Source organism: Terrapene carolina, unplaced genomic scaffold, assembly GCF_002925995.2.
Source record: "Terrapene carolina triunguis isolate 2854851 unplaced genomic scaffold, T_m_triunguis-2.0 Scaffold130, whole genome shotgun sequence".
Classification (NCBI taxonomy): Eukaryota; Metazoa; Chordata; order Testudines; family Emydidae; genus Terrapene; species Terrapene triunguis.
In genome coordinates this window covers 3,567,010-3,592,430 of record NW_020664481.1, presented here as the reverse complement: position 1 = coordinate 3,592,430, position 25,421 = coordinate 3,567,010, and the positions used below count along the sequence as shown (strand labels likewise).

The window sequence follows — 25,421 nt, the reverse complement described above, 5'->3', positions numbered from 1 at the left end:
AGGGATGTGTCAGGTAGAGGTTTGCATCAGTAATGTCAGGGAAAGGTTTGTTACATCTGATGGGATATGTCATGTTAGGGAAAAATGCTTGTCTGGTGTGCCCAGGTGAATCAGGTATAATATGGAGCTGTGTCTGCCCCATGCAACTGAATGTGTCAGGGAAATGAGTTTGTCCAGTGCCACTGGCTGTATCAGGGAAATGTGTTTGATTTCTGTGCCTCTGGAATGGAATTCCTGTTGCTTGGAGGGCCATCCCAGTAACATTGCAGATGAAACGTTTGCATGGTCCAGACTGCAGCGGAGAGGTTAATGACAGGTGCAAGACACATGCCTGAACTAACACTGTGCCTGACAGCATCAGACATCGCTTTGATCTTCAGTTCACAAATCCATATCAGCTCACAATTTCATTCCTGCTGAGTTCCCAGAATTGCTAACAAGTAGTTTGTGCCTGAATAGGGGTTTCTTACCCCCCATTAACTCCCTTATATTTCCATCACACTTCATTTTTCTTGTGGCTCTTCAGCCATTCCCTCATGTTGCCATCTTCAGGTGTATTCCATGGCATGCAATTTACAAATTCCTGGGGCACCATTTCTTATGACTGGGCTCAAGCTCCTTCTGTGGCCTTCTAGGGTATATCTACTTGGCAATAAAATACCCGCGGCTGTCCTATATCAGCTGACTTGGGCTCAGGCTGTAACGCTATAAAATCTTAGTGTAGCCATTCGGCCTTGGGCTGGAGCCCAGGCTCTGGGACCTTCCCTCCTCGCAGGGTCCCAGAACCCACATGTCAGTTCAAGCCTGAACGTCTACACTCGTTTTATAGCCCCAGAGCCTGAGCCCAGGAGGCAAAGTCAGCTGACACAGGCCAACTGCATGTGTTTTATTGCAGTGCAGCCATACCCTTAGACACTCATTGATGGGAATTTCTAACTAGACTTGCTGTTAGTGGCCACTTGTAAGAGCGTATCTACTTGCGTAACAGCTTATCTACTTTGGGCCACATTCTCTTTAGGTGTCACTTCGCTGAAGTCAATATTTACACCAGCAGAGAACTTAGCCTAGTGTATATTCCAGGTGTAACAGAAAGAACTGTGGTGGCAAAAGACCACCAGTGTGTATACACATTTCAAATTCCTCGCTCCCTCCCTGTTCTCTTGGGCAAATTAAGGACTCCTACCCTGTGCAGGAAAAGGAAGATGAACCTGAAGATAAATTATTTCCCAGGGTCACAAGCATCTTGGTGATTAGCAATTCTGGGGTAAGAACTAGAACAGTCTGGCTCATGTTCCAAATATTAGACCTTCCGTTTGCTTTATTTAGATTAAGTGTTCGGATTTGGCTTTAAAGGGATTCTCTCAATGCTGTATGGCCCATAAACTGACAATGGAGTGCTACTCGTTCATGGCTATTTTGGAAGTTCTCACTCCATGCTTTTGTTGTGTTGTCAAACAAACCTTGCTGCAGTCAGAGTGTGGGAGTTACCCCAAATGCTAGCCTTTTAGTGCCACTGGCAATTCAGACAATTGCATGCATGTTACAATAGGGATCAAAGCTGTGACACTGCTCCTGTAAAAATGTACATTTCAGGTTTTTTCTCTTGCAAGGACCAGTGAGACTCTCTACCCCTGGTTCTGTTTAACTTTGTCGTCTCACGTAATTTGTTTCATTCCATTAAGCAGCATTACTGTCTTTGCGCACTTGCAGTGGTGACGTGCGTGTATTCACATACGGTGTGCACGCACAGACATGCGCATGTGTATACACTCTATATGCATACGCCCACATATCACCATATCAAACTTGAAACAAGAGTCAGGGAATGGCTGTTTATGGTGCTATAGAGACTTATTGCGAACCATGCGAGGGATGACATGACAAATTAGGACCAATAAACTCCATCTCTGTACAGGTGTCTAAGTAATGTAGATAAGGGGCACAGACCAACATTTAGGTTTCTATAATCCAGAGCCTACTGGGGGATGAGGGGATAACCGACTTCATTGGAAGCTGGAGGGATGTGTTATCTGAACACAGGAATTGCAGCCAGGAATGCCTGACTTCTTATCCTGGCTGCCTTGGGCAAGTCATTTGGGGTAAGTCTACACTGCAAAAAAAAAAAAAAAAAAAAAAAAAAAAAAAGCCTGCAGTAGCAGGCTCAGAGCTCGGATCAACTGACTTGGGCCAGCGCTACAGGGCTAAAAATAAAGTAGACATTCCTGCTCAGTCTGAAAACCCACCCCCCTTGCTGGGTTTCAGAGCCTGAGCCCCTGCCCAAGCAGGCATGTCTGCAGTGCTACTTTTCGCCCCATAAGCCCACATCAATTGACCCCGGGCGCCAAGGCTTGCTGCCGCAGATTTTCTTGCAGTGTAGAGATGCTCTCCACCTCTCTGTCTCTCTCAGTTCCCTCATCTGTAACATGGGGATAATAATACTTCCCTACCTCACAGGGGTGTTGAGAGGATTAACAAGTTAATGTCTGCACAGCACTTTGAAGATGGAAAGCACCCTGCAAGTGCTGAGTATTATTACTATTACATCATCAGCCACCTCCCTGGAAAGACAAAAATTAAACAACGGGCCCATTCAGTTCCCCAGGGCTGCCCTCTTGTTCTCTCTGGAGCCAGTTTGGGTTTGAATGTCATTGGCCTTGTGCAGGATTCACTCCTCATGACCCAGTGCGTGCTAGCTTTGTTCTTCCCAAATAGACAGCTCAATAAGATACTGTAAATGGTGTTATGAACAGACTTTCCATCACTGTAACGGAGCCTTGTCTGGTTCCTTTAGGTCTACCACGTGCATTTAATTGTCAACTTGAGGTTGTTGTTGTGCAAAAGAAGTGATTATGAAAAACTAAAAGAAATAAACTTGGTATGAAACCACACGCCTCCATTTCTCTTAATACACCCAATTTGTTTTAATCTTCCAAGGCTTCTGTTCTTGTTGGGAAAATAACTTGGCAGAATATAAAACTGGCTCAAAGAAAGTATGGAATCTAGGTTTTTGTTGAACTAAATAGTAATTATTGCCCATCCTTAAAGACATCTCAGAGATCTGTAATTTAACTACATTTCTCCAGGAAAAAAAACTAACGAAACACTTCAATGCAGATAACACCATTATTTTCCCTTATCCTTGGGGAAATGAAGAGTTCAAAGCCCTTTCATGAGGAGAGAGGGATCAAAGACTCAGCAGTCAGTTGTCCAAAAAAGGGTTAACATTCTGGGAAACCTACAAACATCTTTTAGCGCTGGCCCTTACTCAGCTCAGCAGAAGTAGCTTTTACCTTAAAAAAAAAATTTTTTTTTTTTTTTTTTAAATGCAACCTCATTCCAAAACATTGCACTTTATATTTGCTCAAATCTCCTTGCAAAGACACCTCCATCCTGGGCTACAAGGGAAGGCCTCATGTCACTAGGCGCCTATTAATTTCAACAGTATTTGAAGGTCAATGTCTTACAAGGACAGGCTCTAATAAAACATCCAGGAAGCCCAGTAAACCAGGTCCTGAACCCGAAGTCACAGGCAATGGAATATACACGGTCATGGGTGGGGGATACGAGGGGCAATACTGGTCTTTTAAACCTAGTGAGTTACCTGCACTTAAGACCATATGCAGGGAAGGGCATGGAGGACATCTAGAGAGAAGAAATAGGAGCTGCAGCTGAGATTTTTCAAAGTGGCCCAGGGGATTTCTCCATTTAAATGGAAGATGTTTGGCTAAATTCCCTGTATGCTCTGGACATTTCACCTCACATCCATTTTTGCTTTCATTGGATGAGATTTTGGCTACTTTGGCAAATGGCCAATGTCACAATTCTACCCCTTTGTATGGAATCATCTATAAAAATGGATAGCCATCTAGACTGCAAAAGCTTTTAATGATCCTATCAAAAATAGCACAACTGTGGCAGAATTCAAGTGACATAATTTGGTAGATGAGAAACTGAAATGAGAGGAAGACATGGGGTGGTGATGTTATAAGAAAGAAGGGACTCCATTTCCTAATGGAGAAGTCTTCCATGGGACCAATTTAGGAAGGACAATGAAAATAGCCATGAACCAATTACTGTGTCAACATTTATGCACCAAGAGCCTGAGGCCTGAAGAGCCTGAGGCCAAAGGACATCCTCTGCATGTGCGCACGAAGCCTGCAGAAGGTGGAATTCTACCTTTACAGCACAATCCTCCTGTTTTTGAAAATAATCTATGTCCTTACTGGGGGGATAGCGCTGCCTCCGTTTTTCTACATGCTCCACAATATACTACTGATCCTGCCCCAGGAATTCTTATAAAAAAAAAATCACAGGAAGTTAAAACTAGATCCCATCCCCAGGAGCATAGGCATGGCACTTAGACATCACAAAAGACAGTTAGTCTAGATATGCATAAAGAAAACTAAGTAACCCCATTCTCCTTGGTTTCTCCTACAGCTGGTCACGGAGGGCCAGATTCTTCCTTGCGTCATCCTCACAGCCCCATGAAGCCTTTCCCGTTCAGTCAGGCACATCTGCCCCGTTCCCACGTGTCCCTGCACCCCCCGTCCCCATGTATCCCTGAACCCTCCTCCCCCTGTCCCCATGTGGCCTTGCAGCCCCTCTCCCATTCAGCTGCTGGCTCACTGCTGTCACCCCACTAGCCCCCGCCCCAGTCTGTCCCCACCACTTACCCTTCTGAACCGCAGTCTGTGACCCCCCCAGCAGCCCTGTGTGCCCCACTGTCTCTCCCCCTCCCCAATATCCCCATCCCTCCTAACCTGGCTCCACGGGCAGGGTGCCGTGATGAACGCAGTCAGCTGCTGACTGTTACTGCTGGTCAGCTGCAACTGTCTGTTCCAGTGCACAGTGACCTCTGGTGGGCAAAAGGGAGAACTGCAGCACTTAGGCAGCATGCATTTTCTGTGCAGAAAAAAATTCCACACTGGATATTAATTCTGCGGGTGTGCAGTGGTGCAGAATTCCCCCAGCAGTATACCATCTCAGGCTCAGTAGGAGACTCCATCCCATCCTAGTGAACACTGACCTGGCCTCAGTAACTCATGCCTTAGTCACCTCCTGGATGGACTAAAACAGTGCAATACACCTGTGCATGAAGTCATCAGCCCTTAGGAAACCCCAACACATAAAGAAAGCTGCAGCGTCTTCCCTCAACAACACAGGCTACAGTGATCACATCAAACCTGTTCTCTACACTACCTCCCCTAAGAGCCCTAGTCAGATGTCATTAATGTGATCAGCTGGCCAGTATTTAACCAGCCTGGCCATTTTTTTATGGATTTGCCAGTTGCCATAAAAATAATTTAATCTGCCAGGTTTTTTTTTTTTTACATGGGTCTAAAGATTTGCATTATTCTCAGAATACACTGGAATATCTAATATTAAAAGTTTCTATGTCCAGCTAAAGATGCTGCAGTGTTCCCACTTCCACAGTTTAAGCGATAACAGACCAAAATGGTGAGCAGACAGCTGCTGTATTTTCAACAAACATGCAAGCGCACTGCATGCGTGTGAGAGAGGGTTTGAGACACTATTAGCGGCTATTGAAGGGGGACATTGCGGAGTTACCTTGTGGTGGGGGTTGCGGTGGGCTTGCCTTGTGGTGGTTTTTGGGGATTTTTTTGCGCATTTCAAAGGTGATAACACTACACCTGACCTGCTCTTCAAGAGACTGGATGCCAGGATACCTAACTGATTGCCTGATGCTCAGGTACTGATGACAGCACCACTTCTCAGGAGTCAGGCCAGGCATGAGGGAGCTGTCGTTCACATGGATAAAGCTCATCTGTGCTGTCGAGAGAACTTTCTCAGGGGCCAATCACAGGTCGTGGAACAAACGTCACAAGAACCATCTTAGGCATCATCACTTTCTGTTCCAAGTGCAAGATGCACTTTTTTTTTTTAAACCTTGCCTTCAATATAGACACATGTAGCAGAGCAGACAACCAAACAAAACAAACAAAAATCATCAGAAAGAAAAAGAGAAAAGGAAGGAAAAACCACACGTGACAAACAGTGACTTTGCTTGATGCACTGCTGGAAAGTGCTTCAGATACTATGCCGAAAAGGGATAGTATCTGAAGTATAAGAACCTGAATTAAATGTAATTTAAATTGTATTGGACTAGTGAGGTTTGTGTATTATTTTAACTATCAGTGCAGCACTATGAGTGCATTAGCAGGGATGCTTTATACTAAAAAAAAATATATATATATTACACCACCACCAGGAACTAGATGCCCACTAATTCTCCCTCATTGCAAGCTCTAGTGGTAAGGCCCAAGTGTGAGGCCGTTTGGGGCATTTTAACATTACATCTGCACGAGCACCGTGTTTCAAGCCCCACCAGCCCTAAACAGAATGCATGCACAGGTGCAATGCATGGAGAGCGGCCAAGCTGAAGGCAAGCACAAAGGAAATGCACGTGCCCATACAAGAACGCTTGCACAAATCGAACCCAGGCAGATTAGCACTTAAAGGCCAGGGCCATATAAGCGCCATATACACGCTTAATACGAACGGGAAGGGCCAGCACACAACCAGAACGTGCACCAGCCACCAACGGAGGTAGGGACCCCCACGCACGGAATGCAGGCCCAATGCCCAGAGCAAAACGCCCAACGCCCATTGCCCCGGCAGCATGCACAGGCAGGTGGCCCAATGCACGAGCCCGCCGCAGCAGCAGCTGCTGCAGGAGCAGAGAGGCGGGCGGGCGGGCGCGCGCGCTCCCCCGCTGCGCACAGAGAGGGCAGAGCGGGAGGCGCGCGGACGGGGCCCGCTCCCCCTGCGGCGCGCGCCAGCTCCCCAGCCCAGCAGCCAGCTCCCCAGCCGTCCTGTCGCGCAGGCGCGCTAGGCCAGGCCGGCACCTATTTCACAGCCCGGCCGGCTCCGCCGCCCCCGCTAAATAAGTCCCAGCAGCGCTGCCTTGCCCCCGCGTGCGCCTGCGCGGGGCAGAGCGGCGCGCGCCGGAGCCCGGCTCCCCCCTTCTCCCACCCGCCGCCTAACAAGGAGCCGGAGCCTGCGCGGGGCAGCGGGAGCCCGAGCCTGAGGTAAGAGCCGGGCCCGGCGCCGCCGCTGGGCCTCCGCACGCACCGTCCGGCCAGCGGGTCCCTGCGGAGCGTCAGGACGTTACGGCAGCGGCAGGGAGACGGCGGCAGCGCCCGGCCGCCCGCCCCGCTCTCCCCCCCCCCGCCCGGCGCAGCCAGCGTGAGCGCGCCCCCGCCCCCCCGTCCGGCGTTGCCAGCGTGAGCGCGCCCCCGCCTCAACCTTTCCCTTCCCCTCCCCCTCCCCGCCCGCGCTGGGACTGCGGGGGCCCCAGCGCGCGGGAGGGGAAGAAGCGGGCGCTGCCTGCGGCGTGGGCGGGAGGAGGCTTCCTCGCAGCTCGCGCGGGGCTTGCACGCGCCGCCTGTGGAAATGCCCCCCGTGGGGCAGCGCGCGGCGTCCGTCCGGCTCCCCGGGCATTGCCTGCAGCCGAGCAGCGCGCGCGCGCCTCCGCGTGCACCGAACCCCTGGCGTGGCGTGGAGCGTCTGCACCCCCCCCCCCCCCGCCCCCAGACGGGCGGGGCCCCGCCCGCCCCCCCCCCCCCCCCGCTCCCCCCCCCCCCCCGCCCCGGGGATTGAATGCGGCGCCTGCCCCACCCTGCTGCTAGCCGTGCACCCCCCTCCCCGGGCACGGAACGGATTGTCCGCCCCCCCTTGCGTCCCTTTGTGCTTCTGCTCCCCCTAGGCATTGCACGCAGGGTTAGTACCGTCTGCGAGCAGTGCAGGCACTCGCCGCGCCCACACCTTGCCAGCAGACCCGCCTCTGAATAGTGCCTGCAGTATGTACACCCTTTTCCTCTGGGCATTGCCTACACAATGTTCATATCCCCCCCCCTCCCTTCCCTTACTATACACCCCTTCTGGGTGTTGCATCTAGTGTCTTCTGACACTATCATACACCACCCTCTCTAGGTGGTATGTACAATATTTGCACCCTACCCCCGTTTAAATTCTCTCCTCCTCAGGGCATTCTATGAAATGCACCCCATAACCTTTCATTGCAACCGGCCCCTGTTACTTTGCATGCATTGTGCCATCATTCCAATTGCAAACACGCCCTTGAGCACGGTGTAGAGTGTGTAGGTAAGATGTGCACCACCTTGTAGTCAAAAATACCTCAGACATTCTGTGGAAGCCCTTTTCTCTCACACACCTGCTAGCATTATTGTAGTCTCCATACCCGTATACCTCTCAAGGTCCAAGATCTCCCTTGCCATTGTATGCAATATGTTCACCTTGTGCAGTTTGTGCCCTCCCCCTCCCTGCCTTAAGCTCAAGTACCCCCCCAAAAACAGGGTTACTGGCAGCTCCCTGAGTTCTCTGTTATACAGTTGACCTAGTATCTGAGGCAAGTCCTCCTGGTTACTGTGACGCTCTGGTGTTGAACACTGCCATGACATGGAATATCTGTGGTATCATGAAAAGCACAGATACATAATTAAATATTAAAATTAATTTGTTGATTCTGTAATAATTACATTAATCTAAAATTTAGTGTTTCAATTTGTTTCCAAGCATTTTATGTTGCTGTGTACCTTCTGATTTGATGCAGAACTCAGGGCTGGATACTCTTCAGAAATGGGTTGTGGATGGAACCCGTTAGCAGTTCCAAAATAAGCAGTTTTATGCCTGTTTCCAGAGCATGTTTGGGGATGGGAGGGGAGGTTTCTACCTCTCCTTCTGGCTGTTTGAAGTCAGGTCCAAGGAATTTTAATCTTTCCGCGTATCCGGGTTTCTTAAAACATAGCGTCTCTTCTTTCTCCCTCTTTTCATCCATGTGGTCAGGCAGACAGCTGTGGTGATAGTGGATTTAACTAGGGCTGTCAAGCAATTAAAAAAATTAATCGCATGATTAATCGCGCTGTTAAACAATAATAGAATGCTATTTATAGAAATATTTTGGGATGTTTTGCACATTTTCAAATATATTGATTTCAATTACAACACAGAATACAAAGTATACAGTGCTCACTTTATATTTATTTTTTATTGTAAGTATTTGCACTGTAAAAATAAAATAAATAGTATTTTTCAATTCACTTAATACAAGTACTGTAGTGCAATCTCTTTATCATGAGCGTTAAACTTACAAATGTAGAATTGTATACAAAAGATAACTGCACTCAAAAACAAAACATGGTAAAACTTTAGAGCCTACAAGTCCACTCAGTCCTACTTCTTGTTCAGCCAATCGCTCAGACAAACAAGTTTGTTTACATTTGCAGGAGATAATGCTGCCCACTTCTTGTTTACAATCTCACATGAAAGTGAGAACAGGTGTTCACGTGGCACTGTTGTAGCCGGCGTTGCGAGATATTTATGTACCAGATGCGCTGAGGATTCATATGTCCCTTCATGCTTCAACCACCATTCCAGCGGACATGCATCCATGCTGAGGATGGGTTCTGCTCGATAACGATCCAATGCAATGCAGACCAACGCATATTCATTTTCATCATCTGAGTCAGACGCCACCAGCAGAAGGTTGATTTTCTTTTTTGGGGCTTAGGTTCTGTAGTTTCCGCATTGGAGTGTTCCTCTTTTAAGGCTTCTGAAAGCATGTTCCATACCCTGTCCCGATCATATTTTGGAAGGCACTTCAGGTTCTTAAATCTTGGGTTGAGTGCTGTAGGTATCTTTAGAAATCTCACATTGATACCTTCTTTGTGTTTTGTCAGATCTGCAGTGAACGTGTTCTTAAAACGAACAAGATGCTGGGTCATCATCCGAGACTGCTATAACATGAACTATATGTCAGAATGCGGGTAAAACACAGAGCAGGAGACATACAATTCTCCCCCAAGCTGTTGAGTAACAAATTTAATTAACGGATTATTTTTGTAATGAGCGTCATCAGCATGGAAGCATGTCCTCTGGAATGGTGGCCAAAACATAAAGGGGCATACGAATGTTTAGCAGATCTGGCCTTTAAATACCTTGCAATGCCAGCTACAACAGTGCCATGCAAACATTTGTTCTCACTTTCAGGTGACATTGTAAATAAGAAGCGGGGAGCATTATCTCCAATAAACGTAAACAAACTTGTTTCTCTTAGTGATTGGCTGAACAAGAAGTAGGACTGAGTAGACTTGTAGGCTCTAAAGTTTTAATGTTTTGTTTTTGAGTGCAGGTATGTAACAAAAAAAATCTACATTTGTGAGTTATGCTTTCACGATAAAGAGATTGCGCTATGGTATTTGTATGAGGTGAATTGAAAAATACAATTTATCATTTTTACAGTGCAAATATTTGTAATAAAAATAATATAAAGTGAGTACTGTACATTTTGTATTCTGTGTTGAAATTAATGAGGAGTCCGGTGGCACCTTAAAGACTAACAGATTTATTAGGGCATAAGCGTCTAACCTGTTGCTGCCTAAAGTTTAAATGTTGTTTCTCTTAGCCTTCCATCTGCTTTGCCCTCTCACCAAATGTGTGTGTATATTTTAAACAATAAACAACCTTCCCTCACCCCCGATCATATAAAACCCTTGTTACTTCAGATGTGCAGTTAGTCTGGCATTCTGGCAGGAGTCATGTGGGGTGGAAGCAGAGAACTTTGCATGCCATTAATTGCACTAGAAACATTACCGTAAATTTTAAGTGGATGAAATAGAGACTTTCTTTCAGGAAAATTGCATGATTATTTCATCATGGTCCATGTTGTAGTTATTGGCACAAAATATGCCTTTCATTTGTTATAAAAAAAAAAAATAGAAGCTGCATTGTGTTTGAATTTTTGTTACCGTCCTTGTAGAAATTTGCTGAGGTCTCAAGAGGAAATTAATTTTGTTGTCTCTCATCCTGTTTCCTAACTGTTCACATCTTAAAAACACCATATAAGTTGGCATGATTGGCAGTCTTCACTCAGAAAATACCTTGTGATGGAACAACAGTCTGTTGCTGATAAGACTGGAGGTACACAGAAAGCGAAAGAGAGCACTCTCCTAGCAACTCCTTGTATTCTTTTGGCTCAAGCTGTTGCTGTGAGAACCTAGTTTTCATGAATGCTTAATTTAATCACCAAAATCTTGGGGGGGAGAGCACTTATTTAAGGTTGAAAAAGTGGGGCATGTTTAGTTTAGAAAAGAGAAGAATGACGGGGGACATAAGTCTTGAAATATGTGAAAGGTTGTCATAGATCGGATGGTGATCAGTTGTTCTCCATGTCCATTGAGGGAAGGGCAAGAAGTAATCAGCTGAGTTTGCAGCAAGAGAAACTTAGATTAGATATTAGGAAAAACTTTCCAGCTATAAGGATGGTTAATCACTGGACCAGGTTACCTAGACAAGTTGCAGAATCCCTGTCATTTTGAGGTTTTTAAAAACAAGTTAGACAGACACCTGTCGGGAATAGTCTAGGCATACTTAAGCCAGCCTGAGTGTTGCAGGATGGATTAGATGACTTTTTGAGGTCCCTTCCAACCCTACATTTCTATGATTATAACACAGAGGTGGGCAAACTACGGCCCGCGGGACCATCCTGCCTGGCCCCTGAGCACCTGGCCAGGGAGGGTAGCCCCAGCCTCATCCCGCTGTCCCCCCTCCCCCGCAGCCACGCCGCCGCGTGAGCAGTGCTCTGGGCGGCGGGGCTGCGTGCTCCTGCCAGGCAGCGCGGTGGCGTGTCTGGCTCTGGCCGGGCAGTGCAGCAGCCAGACTTGCTGCTCTGAGCAGCATGGTAAGGGGGCCGGGGGGTTGGATAAGGGGTGGGAAGTCAGGGGACAGGGAGCAGGGGGCGGTTGGATGGGGCAGAGGTTCTGGGGGTGGTCAGGGGACGGGGTGTGTGTGTGTGTGGGGGGGGTGTTGGATAAGCATGGGAGTCTCAGGGGGCTGGGGTGAGGATAGGGGTCAGGGGACAGGGAACAGGGTAGGATGGATAGGCGTGGGGTCCTGGGGGGCCTGTCAGGGGGCGGGGGTGTGGATAGGGGGCAGGGCAGTCGGGACTGGGAGCAGGGGGGTTGGATAGGGGGTGGGGCGATTGGGAACAAGGAGCGAGGGGGGTTGGATGGGTTGGGAGTTCTGAGGGGGGCAGGAAGTGAGAGGGGGCAGATGGGGGCAGGGGCCAGCCTGTTTGGGGAGGCACAGCTTTCCCTACCTGGCCCTCCATACAATTGTACAACTCCAGTGTGGCCTCAGGTCAAAAAGTTTGCCCACCCCTGTTCTAACAACTCTTAAGTTCTCCTTTTGTAACTGTTTCATAATTGGGTGGGCCATTATAGTGGTTGATCTTTGGATTGTACAGTAGCTAGAGCAAAGGGTCTCTGGCCAGTATTGGGAGGGTGAATAGGGTGGAATGAGATCTCCATCTAGAGTGGGATGATGGGTGCAGGTTGCTGAATGGTTAGTAGGTGGACATGTGAGATGGACTAATGCACTAGTTGAAGAGATGCACTAGTGCACTAGTGGAAGGTGCTCAGATACTATGGTGATAAGCATAGTATAAGAACCTATATAGAACAGAAAGTTGTGGTCCCTGGGAAAGCATGGAAGAAAAGGTTGTCTAGTCGTAAGTTAGTAATAGGCTCTATTACAATTTGAAAGCCAGTATGAAGTGTTTCCTTTGGGACAGTGGTGTGCTTTTTCTGTGTCTTGACCGTTAGGTGGGAAAGTTTGGCTGGGAATAATAGGGCAGAGATAAAGCTGGTTTAGAAATTTTGACTGCAAATTCTCTTACTTTCATATGTGATTTGTTAGTGGTGTTAGCTAGCAACTAGAGGGTCTAGCCGAGAGCAGGGCTTCATTGTGCTAGGTGCTGTACATGCATAGTAAGAGACATTTCCTACCCTGAAGAAGTAGACAAGACAGACAAATGTGGGAGAAAAGAAGTACAGTCCCGGTTTTACGGATGTACAGCTCTTTGAAGATTTGAGCTTGAGTTGTAACTGTGTCTGATCTGAAGCTGAAAATAAGAACTGGCCTCCCACCTCCGTGGTTGGAAGTGGCACCAACTGGTAGAAAAAACTATCTGCCCATCTGCTTGACTAAATTCCTGTTCTGGCTCAGCTCAGATTGCCATGGCCTGTACTGCCCTTTGGGAAGCAAGCCTATAGCTGACTGTAGTGCTCTTCCCAAAGTGCCATATGGGGCATAACTGGTAGTGTTGACAAGGAAGCTGAAGCAGGGAATAGTTCTTTCTCATCTTCATATTGGTCAGCTAGTACACCCAGGATTTTTAAATGTAGGTCAGAGCAGATCTGCAGCTTGTCCTTGAGGGAGGGGACATGCAACACAATTTTCTTTTTTTTTAAATAATACACTTGGCTGGGAAGAAGTGGGGGGAGGGAAAAGACCCAAGGCAACTTCTGTTTTGTTTTGTTTTGTTTGGCAAACAACTTGCGGGTCAGGTTGTTCTTGTAAGGAGCCTTAAACTGTCTTAGCCTCTCCCCTGCTCTGCTTTTCGGTAGGATGAGTGGAGTATAAAACTGAGGCTCCAATCTGCAACAAGCACCGTGTGAGTGGACCCCTGTTTCTGGGCTGAGCTCTGCTGACTTCATTGGGGCTTTACCTGGGTATGGGGGTCCATGTGTAGAAAAGAGTACCTCAGTTTTGGAAAGCAGGGCTCTGGGTAAAGATACCAGACACTGTCAAAGAAAGAAGGATGAATGGGTAAAAAAAGGGTACAAGAGAAGCCAGGAGATGATAGAAGACATAGAACAGGAGTACAGAGAGCCTGGGGAGACAGCAGGCAGAGGCTGGGTCTGGAGCCGTTCAGCAGCCGTCCTGCTCCCTGCGTGCTGCAGAGCCATGCCCAGGCTGGCTACTTGCCCCGAGTTGGCAGCTGATGATTCAGAGCTCTGTGGTTCTTACGCAAGAAGAGATTCCAGCCCTTGCTCTAGGGGCAGGGCTTGGGCACTTTGGGGTTATAAAGTGGCTGGGTATGTGGCCAGGAAGGCAGAGACAGCCAGGTCAGCAGCTGTGAGCACTAATGCTCAGACCGGTAAGGAGGGGAAAGGCTGCCATTGGCACCCTGTGTGAAGCCTGGGAGCAATAGAAATAGCTTTTGTGTGTGTGTGTGTGTTTGTAATGTAGTGTAGTATAGCGTAATGTAGATGTGGAGAAGAGGGTGTGTAAGAGAGGGAGAGAGCGCACTAAATAAATAGGGCTTCTGTTAAGGGTTTTGTCCTATTTTGTCACTTATAGTCTTTTGCATTTGAATCTCTGATCCCAGAATCCAAACTATCTGCAACAGTCTGTTTTGCACCTGGAGAAAGTAGTTCCAGAGGCGTTTAAGATGGCATCCTTAAGTGTGGTGTCGCTCTGCTCTGAAAAGTAACTTTGTGTTTGTTTGTGTGTTTGTTTTTTAAAAAAAGCATGATGTGGTTCCACATTTAGTATGTCAGATATTGCTCACTTCACAAGTAAAGAATTTTTTTTCTCCCCTAATTGTCAGCCTTTCAAGCTCAGAACACAGCGTGGCTTTCAGGTACCAAGCTTTCTGGCTCTTGCATTTTCACCAGTAATAAACTTTCTAAAGGGCAAATGCTGCTCTCACTTACAGTGATGCAGCATTATTGTGGGTTTGCACAAATATAAACAATAGTGTAATTTTAAGCCTGTAGAGTTACACACATGGCCCTACAACTGGAACTTAGTTAATCGTTTTTTTCATGGTACATGAGCCAAAAGTATCCAAGTTTATTCTCTCAAACTAAAGTTATTGTTCTGCAGGGATGACTGTTGTAATAACTTTGGTAAGTAAAGTGAGACTCAGTGCACCGAAGGAACAGATCAGCTGAGTAAGAAAATGCCATTTTTGCATAATCACATTTCAGAATAGAACTGAACTTTAAATGATAAATAGTACCACTACTAGCTGGAGACTCACTTCTGCAGTGCAGTCTATTATACAAGGTATATCTTGGTATTATGATAATGTGAACAGACTTTCTAACAAAGAGCACTGCAGTGCAGAACAATGAAAGTGTTAAGCTGTGTGTAGGTGCAGTGTGACAGCTTCACTGCTCAACATAATCTTGTCTATATCAGTGAAACTAACAGAGGGATTCCCTGTGGTGATACATTTAGTAAGGCAGAGGAGTCTTCTGGTTCTTCAGGGAGTCTTTTTTTCCCCCTTCAGTCAATAGCAGCTAGGAGGCGAGCCAGTAATGGGAACATATTACAAAAGTACCCACGAAAGCTTATGCCCAAATAAATCTGTTAGTCTTTAAGGTGCCACCAGAGTCCTCATTGTAGTAATGGGAAAGAAAAACTATGGAAAGCGGATAGCAAGAGCTAGCTGAGACAGTTATGCCTTTAAAGGGAAACCATCAACATTAAAATCAGAACTTTAACAATATTTTTTTCTCTTAAATTTGTTACTGATCCCTTAGAAACATTGACTTGAAAACAGTTTTCTCTATCACTTTGTGCTTTCCAATTCTGCAAAGTTTTGTTTTGGGCTAAAACTTCTGAGAATGGAAGGAATTTGCATTTACATCCTGGAGCTGACTGGTTTCCATGAATCAGCGTCCAGAAACCACTGTGACCTCCAGAAACCTGAAGACATTCTCTTCTGCTCCTTACAGGAATATCGTAAGACACATTTTGGAATCACCGAGGTCAATGGGGCCCCAACTTGGTGGGACTCTAGATGCTACCACAGTATAAATGTTAAATAATAATAGGAATCTTATGGGATTGTACCAGAGAAGCAGGAGGATGTGCAAGTGTTAACAGTGGAAAAATCCTAGGCAGCAGCAGAGATGGACTGGAGACCTAGGGCTTTGGGGGCTGGCATAAGTAAGTCAGGCGCTGTGGTGACTGGATAGTGGGCAAGCTTCAAGGGGAGAGAGGAAGAGAAAGGGTAACAGTTGCTCACAACAGGTAGTGAAAAGTGTAGTGTGTAAAAGTTTTAAGCACATTAAAATAGGAAACACACAAAGTTTTAAACATAATTTTAGTGACATTCACCCAAGACATTAACAAGAAAAGAGAGACATTATAGATTTGAGGGTATATTCCAAACAGTACCCAGGGTTGTTGTTTTGAAACACTTTTAGTGCCAGTAAAGAGGATTCTGGGGTATCTTTGCCTTGAAGTTGCTAGTACAGGTAGCACTTTGAAGCCAACTCCTAATTGATAGAATTAGGAAGATGCTTTCTCCGCCCACGACAAAGTAATCACTATGAAGTTTCTTGCACTTTACTTTGAAGCATCTGGTAGTGGCTACTGTCAGAGACAGGATACTGAACTAGAATGACCATTGGTTTGACCTGGTATAGCAATTCCTATATTCTGAAGTGCCATGGGTGCTGGCAAAGAGGATTCTGGGCTATATCAGAGCCCTGAAGACCTTGACTGCTGCAACTCAATAACAGTCCAGATGGGAGCGGGAGATGACATACATCAACCTCTCTCCCCATTGTAAAATAGATGTGGGGAGGAAGGAATAACAACAGAAAAGAGCCTCAGATTGCAAAACGCAGTCCAATTGTCACAAGGTATACGATGCTCAGACAATAGCTTGCTGGCCAATAGTTCTTTAGTGTCAGGAGTAGCTAGCCAGTTGAAGATATCCTTTGGTGAATAATTACATTTATAAATACCAGTGATATGGGCAGGCTCTACTGTTTGAATGTTTTTCCCCAGGGTGCCATTTTATGGGGCCAAAAAAATGCAAGGTCTGGCCTCTACCGGTTGTTTCACTTTATGAACATAGGCAGTACTGGGAGAAGTCCAGCTACCATGTAATTTTGTTGTCTCAAATGGCTTCTGAAGTAGCAACCGCACAACAGCAACAAAGCCTATTAAAATCCTACACCCAATACTAAGGTATTTGGGTTCCTATGCATAGACTTGGTACATTTTCCAATATCTCGTCTTACGGTTCTTATATTCTTCACTTAGACTATTTTCAAGATGGAACCAGTGGGATGGGAATTACTAATATTTTATTTGGGATGCAGGATTTACCTGTGAAATCCTTGAGAAGGTCTTGGTCCTGTTCTGTGTTGGTTCTTATCTTCCTAGCCATTTTTACTAGTGGGGATCTTCTCATGTATCACATTTTTGGTCTTTCTTTTTTTGACAGGAAACCAGTTCACGGAGGGACCTCTCCACCCAGCTGGTGACCTCTGTGCTCTCCTGCCTAACCATGGCAACCCCAGATGTGAGCGTTCACATGGAGGAGGTGGTCGTGGTAACGACACCTGACAATGTGGTTGATGGCAGTGGTGTGGAAGAAGTGAAAACTGTGCTAGTGACCACAAACTTGTCTCAACATGGGTAAGAAATGGCTTCACCATATGCAATAGAAGTGATATGGAGGTTGGGGCTTTAATATTCAACCCAAGCAGACATAAAATACCCACAAAATACAGGGTTCAGAGTAGGAGTGAGAGTCAGTCCCTTATGATCCTGCCTGTGCTGTGCTTGGTTGACTTATTCCTTGACAAGGGAGGACCAAGATTTCCCCCACCACATTGGATACCATGCTAACCAAGTAGAGTTTGATTAATAATCCCCATATCCCCTTCCTGATAATCTGTGGCCAAGTACATGTAGCCAGGAAAACAGCGTTTACCAACAGCTGTTAAACTTCGGAATGGCCAAGTTGGGTTAAAATTGGGCTTTAGCTGAGTGTCTTGTCTACACTGTAATTTCTACTATGTTGAAGGAACTTTAGTTACAACACTGACATTGTTAAAACATGGTTTGGTTTTGTAGTATACACTGTTCCCAAATAGGGTTTAATCCTATTCTGCTACAATCCTGGACTTTGGCTGACCTGACATGAGACTCAGGGCCATGGTAAAAATCACTTTGGTTTTGTCTACCCTGCAGGCCCAAACCATGTTGTACCCTGGGTCGGAGACAACCAAATTGCCTGATATTGCAGGAATTGCTGCAAAGACAAAACTAGGCTTCTGCTTGAGCTAATGCTTTGATTTTTTGAGTTTGGTTGGTCTTATCCATACATGCTGTACTAAACTGTATTATAGCTTGGTTCAGGTACAGTAGAGTTTAATCACTGTTGTTAAGCTCTTTCATTTTTGCAGCATGGATGGAGACTATAGCAGGGTTTTAAAACACAAAGTTCTTGGTTGAGGGGAATGTGATGCATTCATGTCCACACTAGCCGTGGAGACTGTTAGTTGCTGGAATGTCTTAAACTGTAATGCAGACAGGCCCTGAAGCAAAAGGGGGATATCTCCTCCCAAACATTCAAGATGGACAGATGGCTTTAAATTAAAGCCAAAAAAGTTAAAGTAAATGTTGCTGTTTTCTTTGGGTGAGTGGGGAAAGAATACAGGGTACAGCACTCTCCTCTCCATGAAATCATGTGAGGAAATCCTTTTGCAATCCCACACTCTCACCTCCCAGCATTTTGCTGACATCAAATAGGTGTCTCTTCTCATATTAGGAACAGGGCAGATTCCAGTGGTTTTCTCCTTGAATCACCCTTATGCTTACTTGCTAAGACATACAAAGTAATAAGGTAGGGAGAGAGGGCCTTCTCTTGAGCAGCAGTTAATTGACCACTAGTTCAATCTGCTGTACTGTGGAGACATTAACCGTTTGCTGAGTCTTTTACTCTTCTTCTACTGCAGTATCATTAGTTTGAGAACCATATATTTTAGAGATGGAAAAGACATGCTAGGTTATCCCTAGAGAGGAGGTGGGGAGGTTTTATGGTTAAGGCACTTGAATGGGACAAGGGAGATCTGGGCTAAATTCTTAGCTGTGTCCAGACTGCCTGTGTGACCATGGATAAGCCACTTAGTCTTTCTGTACCTTAGTTCATCATCTGTGAAATGGGAATAATGGCACTTCCCTACCCCTCACAGATACTGAGGATAAATTTGATAGTGTTCAGCAGGGGCTCAAGGTCATATAAATACCTAGACAGAGCCAGTCTCCTTGCTAGTGCAGGATTCTTTTCTTTTTTTTAAACACATGTTTAGGCATCCACATATGTACTGAGTTTTACATCTTTTTTACTCTGTTTTTCCTCCTCTTTTTCTTTTTTCAGGTCAGCAAATGTCTGTTAAATGCAATTAAATAATCATTTCAAGTCAACAAAATGGTTGAAACAAAAATTAAATAACAATAGGTAGCTCCAGATGATCCTATGCTAATGTAATTTTAAGAAAACTGGAAATTGATTGAAATAACACGCTGTACCAACTACCTTGGATTAGTAGCGTTGTCCCTCTAAGCATAATGCACTAACAAAACCTACCACTGGAATACTTAACTCTCTTATTCAAAATTTGCATCAGCAGGGTGTGCAGGCCAGCTTGATTTGCATAGATTTTTATTATGTTAAGGCCATAATTCACTGTAGTGCTGGACATAGAGGCAAGATTATATTTCTAATGAAGTGAAGAGTCTATTAGATGCTGAAGTCCTTTATGTATCAATGCTTCAGCTACAGTATAGGTAGACCACGCTGAGATAACTGGGTTAGCTTCTGAGAGTCTGATGCTGCATTCCTTGCACAGTCCAAATTCCCATTGACTTCATTTATCCTTGAGGTAATTGGCAATACAGTCCCCATGCCAGCTTATTCCTAAACTCCTCAAACACAGATCACACAGTGTCCTGCTGGTTTGGGTGTATTTTAGTAGTAGGAACCACCATCCCCTCTGGTGTGAGCTGAAGCCTTCTAAACTAACATTATTGAGGATCTTAAAATACAAATCTCTTCTACAAAATGACTTTGGAAAAAGGATACCATGAGAGTCCATATGTACTGTTTCTCAAAGACTCCACTTCAAATATGTAGTTCATAAGTAAAAAGATGCTGCTTCTAATTTTCATCCCTACAAACTCATCCTGGAGAGAGTAACTGGGCTCTTTCTATCTCATGCATCATTGTGACCAATAGGACTTCAATAGCATCTGTGCAACTCCTCTGTCTTCAAATTATGCACTCAGTGACATCTCCGTTAGCCTGCTATCTTCAGTGGGACTCTATAGCTGTAATGATTGGAACTTACTGGTAATTCTGTTTAATACTCAAAGTAGAATAGAATCCACAGCTCATTCTATCTTAGAGTAGAAAAGCAGTACAAACTGTTTTTGGATACTAAGCAGATAGGATTTTGTACACATAAGGAAAATGTCTTTTAAATTAAAAAGTACCATTTTTAAATGGTCACTTTTCAGAGATGTGCATGTTAAGGTGGACATGAATCAGTTGGGAGTGAAAACAGGTGACTAAATCGGTGTTTTAGTCACTAAACCGTGTGCTCCATGTCAGGAAATTGACCCAGAACTGTTTTCATGTTGTGATATAGCAAAATCTTTTGTTTGCAATGTGTATTTTTGGGTCCAGGATTTTAGCAGCATTCTGCAGGAACCTTCTTTCTGTAATTTTCAGCAGCGCCAGGGGAATTACTAATAGGCCGTTAGCAATAAAGATGACAGATGTCACTGAAAACACTACCGAGATATAGAACAGAGTTGTGCTTCTCAAAATCCTACATAACAGTGAACTTGGAATGGTTGTAAAATATTGTTTCTCTCATGTTTCAAATCAGTTTTTAAGTTGATACTCTAGATACGGTACTGCCTGGTTTGTGTTGGTTCCTTATTTTCCTAGACTTTCCTAGATTGTCCTAGATTGGCTAACTCTTTGTGTTCACAAAATGAAAATGGCCTGTTTGTACACAGAAGTCCTAAGTAGTGAAGGGCTGTTTGTGTTATTTGGTTGAATTTTCCTTGGCACATCCCTGGCTTATACCCAGAGCATGTATACATGTTGGTGCTTCCAGAGTTTCTGGATTTTCAGTAGGCAGGAAATCCATGTTCATATTTACAACTGGCTCCAAACAGATTTCTTTGACCAAAACGATCTCTTGTTTGAAATAGATTGGGAAGTCTGCTGCCATTTACTGTCCTTCATAGGAAACATGCTTGTCCAGTTTCCACAAATACATTCCACTCCAACTGTATCACATTCTTCTTACTGCTCTGGGGAAGTGCATCAGGTTACAATGTCCATGTTCCAGAAGGGTCAGTAAGGGTAATACCATTCCTATCATTCTGCTGGAACCAGCCTTAAAGATCTTTGTTAACAGGCTGTTATGAAATAGGCCATGCCAGTAAGAAATGGGCCATTCCATTGGCTTCCAATTCAACCTGCCCAATAGAGATGATGTGTTATTTTCCTTCATCCCCAAGAAAGTGAGGATGGGAATTCTGGGGAAAGGGGGGTGTGATGTTAAATGCAATTAATGTGCCAATTGTGAGGAAATTGGCTTCTCTCATCTGACATCTCTTGGATGCTTATATGTTTGCTATTGGCAGAGCTGTTTTCTCCCAACTTAATAGATGGTGATGGGAAGGAATGGGCCAGTTCTTTCCCCTTTCCCTTTTGTAAAGTTCCATGCTGTTTGTGCTTGCATTAACCTCCATAGGCTGCCCATCAGGGAAGCAGTCAGACGTGAAACTGGGAAGCTGCTGTGTAAGATGGGTGCTAAATAGTTTTTGTTTTTAATGTGTGTGTTGCCAGGTGATCCTGTAGATCCAGTTGAAGCAGTGTAATATGCTTTTGGTGCTCTGGCCAAGGAAATGCTTGGGTGTGAGTGTTTGCCCCCCCCCCCAGCAGTTTTGAAAGCACCTTTATTTTATTTATTAATTTTTCATCTGTCCATTTGTGTCTTTAGTAATCAGGAGTGGGGTAATTCCATAGAATGGGGGGAAGAGATCTATTTTTATTCAGTCAGTCATAAGAGCCATTTTTTTCTCTGGGTGTCAAGGTGGGTGTGATTAGGAGATTTTGTTCTTTTATGAGACATCCAAAACCTGCATAATGTCTGTCCCTCTCTCTCACTCCTTCCTTTCCACCCTGGAACCTTAGCATATAGACATGACCTCAGAAGGAGACACATTTTCGGGTCTGCGTAGTGAAACTCATAGAAGATTACTACTGTCAGACAGAATGCATCTCTCTCAGCAGGTCTGCCGCATCGGTAGTAGATGAGACTCATTTTAGATTCTCTGGGCTGCCACTGCCGGGACTCCCGTCTTCTCTCAAGATTCCATAGTCAGTTTGGTTCCTACCCTTTCAGTCTCATTTTCCAATGCTTGCTGGCATAAGAAAATAACTAAGGAACCTGAATTTGGATCCTCCTGCCTTGTGTGGGTCCCAGCCTACCCTGTGAAATAGACTTTGAATTTGGCTTTTATCCCATGTGACATTTAAAACAACAGAGTCCAGATTAATGACCCTATCAAGATAGTGTTCTGGATAATGCATTTTTTCTAATGCTATTGTGGGTTTATTTTTACTATAAAAACCAAACTTGCAATTAAAGCATAAGAACGTATTAGTTGAACAACTTTTTAATAAAACAAGTGGGAAGTGCAGAGGAAAACAAAAAATGGCAACGCCTGGCAATTCACAGCTTGCCCCATTTGTTGTGTGGGATAGGGAGGCTCAGTGTTAGTACAGAAGCTAATATTGCAGTGCACTTGGTGTGTGGTTAGAAATGGTCTAAGGTTCCACTGCTAAGTAAAAGCAATTGAGAAAGAAGAAATGAGCCAGTCACTTCATGAGCACTTAATTTCTTCTTTTTCCTCCTCTGGTTTATGGCTCCTTCTGGGGAGAAACTTGAGTGATCCTGTCTGATGAAATGTGAGCAGCAGCTGCCTCCCACAGCTTTGTCATGGCAACCAGCTAATGCAATTACTGTACTTGTTTGGTGGTGGGACACACTGTTGTAGCTGGAGAAACTTATTTGAGTACTCTCCCATCCCACCCACCTCTGTCTGCTGAGGCGCACAACTGTCCTGCATCTGCACAGGGGAACAGAGGCAGGGGAGAGAAAGGAATGTGGCAAAGCAGAGAAGGAAAATTGGTATATTCCATTTTAAGTGCCTTTTTTCTCCCAGTTAAACCTCTGCAGGAAAGATATCATTTTATAGGAGCCTAAACAGTGTCATGAGTTATTGTCTCAAAGACTGTTGAAGGTTATTAGAGGCTGGAATTTAAGATGCAGCTGGATTAGTTTTCCCTGCCAAAAGTCATCGCTAAAAGTAATAGAAGGCATAGAACCTGACTCTTCTCTCACATATACTGGTTTTTGTTCCTAATTTACACCCGGGTGAGAGAGATCTGAATCAGGCCCATGGTGTATCGGTGTTCTGTATGTAAGAGATAGAGCTGTCTCTCTTGCAACCACCAGAAAGCAGGTCCAACTGAAATGGCACTTTGGCTGTTCCCCTAGATGAATTTAACAAATTTCAGGGAAGGAATCCTGTGGCAAACTGGTGAATTATTGAATTACAATTCTTCCTTTCTTCCCTGGTGTTAGAGTCTCACTCCTCGAACAGTCTTCCCTGTATGTGTCAGCTCAGCATCTGCAGTTATGACTCTGCAGGTTTGCAGGCCTGCCATATGCCTAGCAAGACTTCAGAAAAGCACACCACTACCTTGGAAGTAAAATGTATATGTGGATGAGGCTTGGAGCATGACTGGACTTAAAACGATCCTTCATGCTGAACATGAATGTGACAGTCCGACACAGCCAGAATAGGCATGTTCTGCAGCAGGTCATCGTCAAGATTATTTGGGCCAGTAAATTGTTGCTGTAGGTTGTCAGGGATTGAGCTGGGTGAAAAATTTGTTTTGGTGGGGTGTGTGTATGCCTCCTTTATGAGTGGTCAGGCCACTCTCCTACAAATGTGGGAGACCCAGGTTCCATTCCCCTCTTTACCTGATGTGAACGAGATTTGAACCTGGGTCTCCCTCAGCAGGAGAGTGGCCTAACCACTGAGCTATGGAATATTCTGATGTGGGGCTCTCTCCCGTTGAAGCTATTCCACTGAGTATAAATAATTAAATAGTCATAGAGCCAGAGAGAGATTGAGAGTGACTCTATTGCCTGGTGATTAGGGCACTCACCTGGGAGTGAGTTCATATCAAGTTCATGACATGACCAGGTTCATGTCATAAGAGCTGCCATACTGGGTCAGACGATGGTCCCTCTTATCCAGTATCTTGTCTCCAACAGTAGCCCGTAGCAGAGCTTCAGAGGGAGAGTACAGAACAGGGCAGTTATGGAGCAATTCATCCCCGTCTTCCACTCCTGCTTAGGGTCACTCTGAGCACCAGGATGCCTCCCTGACCATTTTGGCTAATAGCCATTGATGGACCCATCCTCCATGAGCTTATCCAGTTCTTTTTTGAACCCTGTTACACATTTGGCCATCACAACATCCCATGTCAGTGAGTTCCACAGGCTAGTTGTGCATTGTGTGAAAAAGTATTTCCTCTTTTCTGTATTAAACATACTCCCTATTAATTTCATCAGGTGACAACTGGTTTTTGTATTGTGGGAAAGGGTAAATAACACTTCTCTATTCCACACCATTCATGGTTTTCTAGACCTCTACATATCCGCCCTTAGTCGTCTCTTTTCTAAGCTGCACAGCCTTAATCTTTTTAGCCTCTCTTTGTATGGAAGTTGTTCCTTATCCTGGATCATCTTTGTTGCCCTTCTCTGAACCTTTTCCATTTCCATTGTATCCTTTCTGAAATGGGGAGACCAGAACTGGACACAGTATTCGGGAACCATGTATTTATATAGTGGCATTATTATATACCCTTGTGACTGCTCTTTTTAATTTCTGCCTAACTAGGGTCCTCATTTTTGTGTAGTTCCCTACTCCATTGACTATTTAATTATTTATACACAGTGGAACAGCTTCAACAGGAGAGATTGAGAGACCCGCGTATCAGAATATCCTGTTTCCTCCTCTCCCATGCTGTTGTCCAAAGCAGGAACTCTGGAAGAGCCTAGGAGAGTTTTCACCTACCTCATGATTTTGAGATGCCTCCCACACAAGATCCTCTATCTCCACATTATAGCTACCCCGATCTGTGTGAACAAATTACTAGTCCTGTGGCTGGAAGGAAGAGCAGTTTCTTGACACTGTAGTTCTACCCTACAGTCATCTGCTGAGAAGTCAGAAGGGAAAAACCGGTAGCTCCTGAACTTGACTTTCCTGTGTAGCCTAGCGCTGCCTTATGTAATCAGCCAATGAATCACTGAGTCAGTCAGTCACCTCAATCCCCCCCTCCTCCCCCTCTTTATCAGAGCAGGCCAGACTTTAGATTTACAGCCTCCATAAACTCCTGCTTAGCACACCCAGTTTATACAGAGTGAAACTGCTGAGGTGTCAGGAAATTTGTTAACTATCATTTCCCCTTCCTCCCTTCCCCACCCCCAGGACTTTAGAGAGAGGTGGAGAAAATGTGCTGCAGTAATTAGACTGGGCCTCTTTACCAGAAAATCCAAATGCACGTCTTTAAAATCCAGTAGAAGTGGCCAGGCAGACTGATAGCCAGAGCTCACATGTGTCTCAGATGTTATCGATCAAGTGGTCTGCATGCCCTTGCTTCCTTGCATGGGAATTTTCTGTGAAAGATT

General features: G+C 45.1%; 1 protein-coding gene across 1 annotated transcript in view; it reads left to right on the top strand.

Annotated features, from left to right (window-relative positions):
- Nucleotides 1–6,986: 6,986 nt before the first annotated feature.
- The window catches only part of GMEB2 (glucocorticoid modulatory element binding protein 2), a 40,272-nt gene continuing 21,837 nt past the window's right edge, over nt 6,987–25,421 (top strand). Inside the window, exons 1-2 of the mRNA XM_026652868.1 lie at nt 6,987–7,049; nt 17,072–17,265. Of these exons, the coding sequence (XP_026508653.1) occupies nt 17,135–17,265 (131 nt within the window). The 5' untranslated portion in view covers nt 6,987–7,049; nt 17,072–17,134. The remainder of the gene's footprint in view (nt 7,050–17,071; nt 17,266–25,421) is intronic.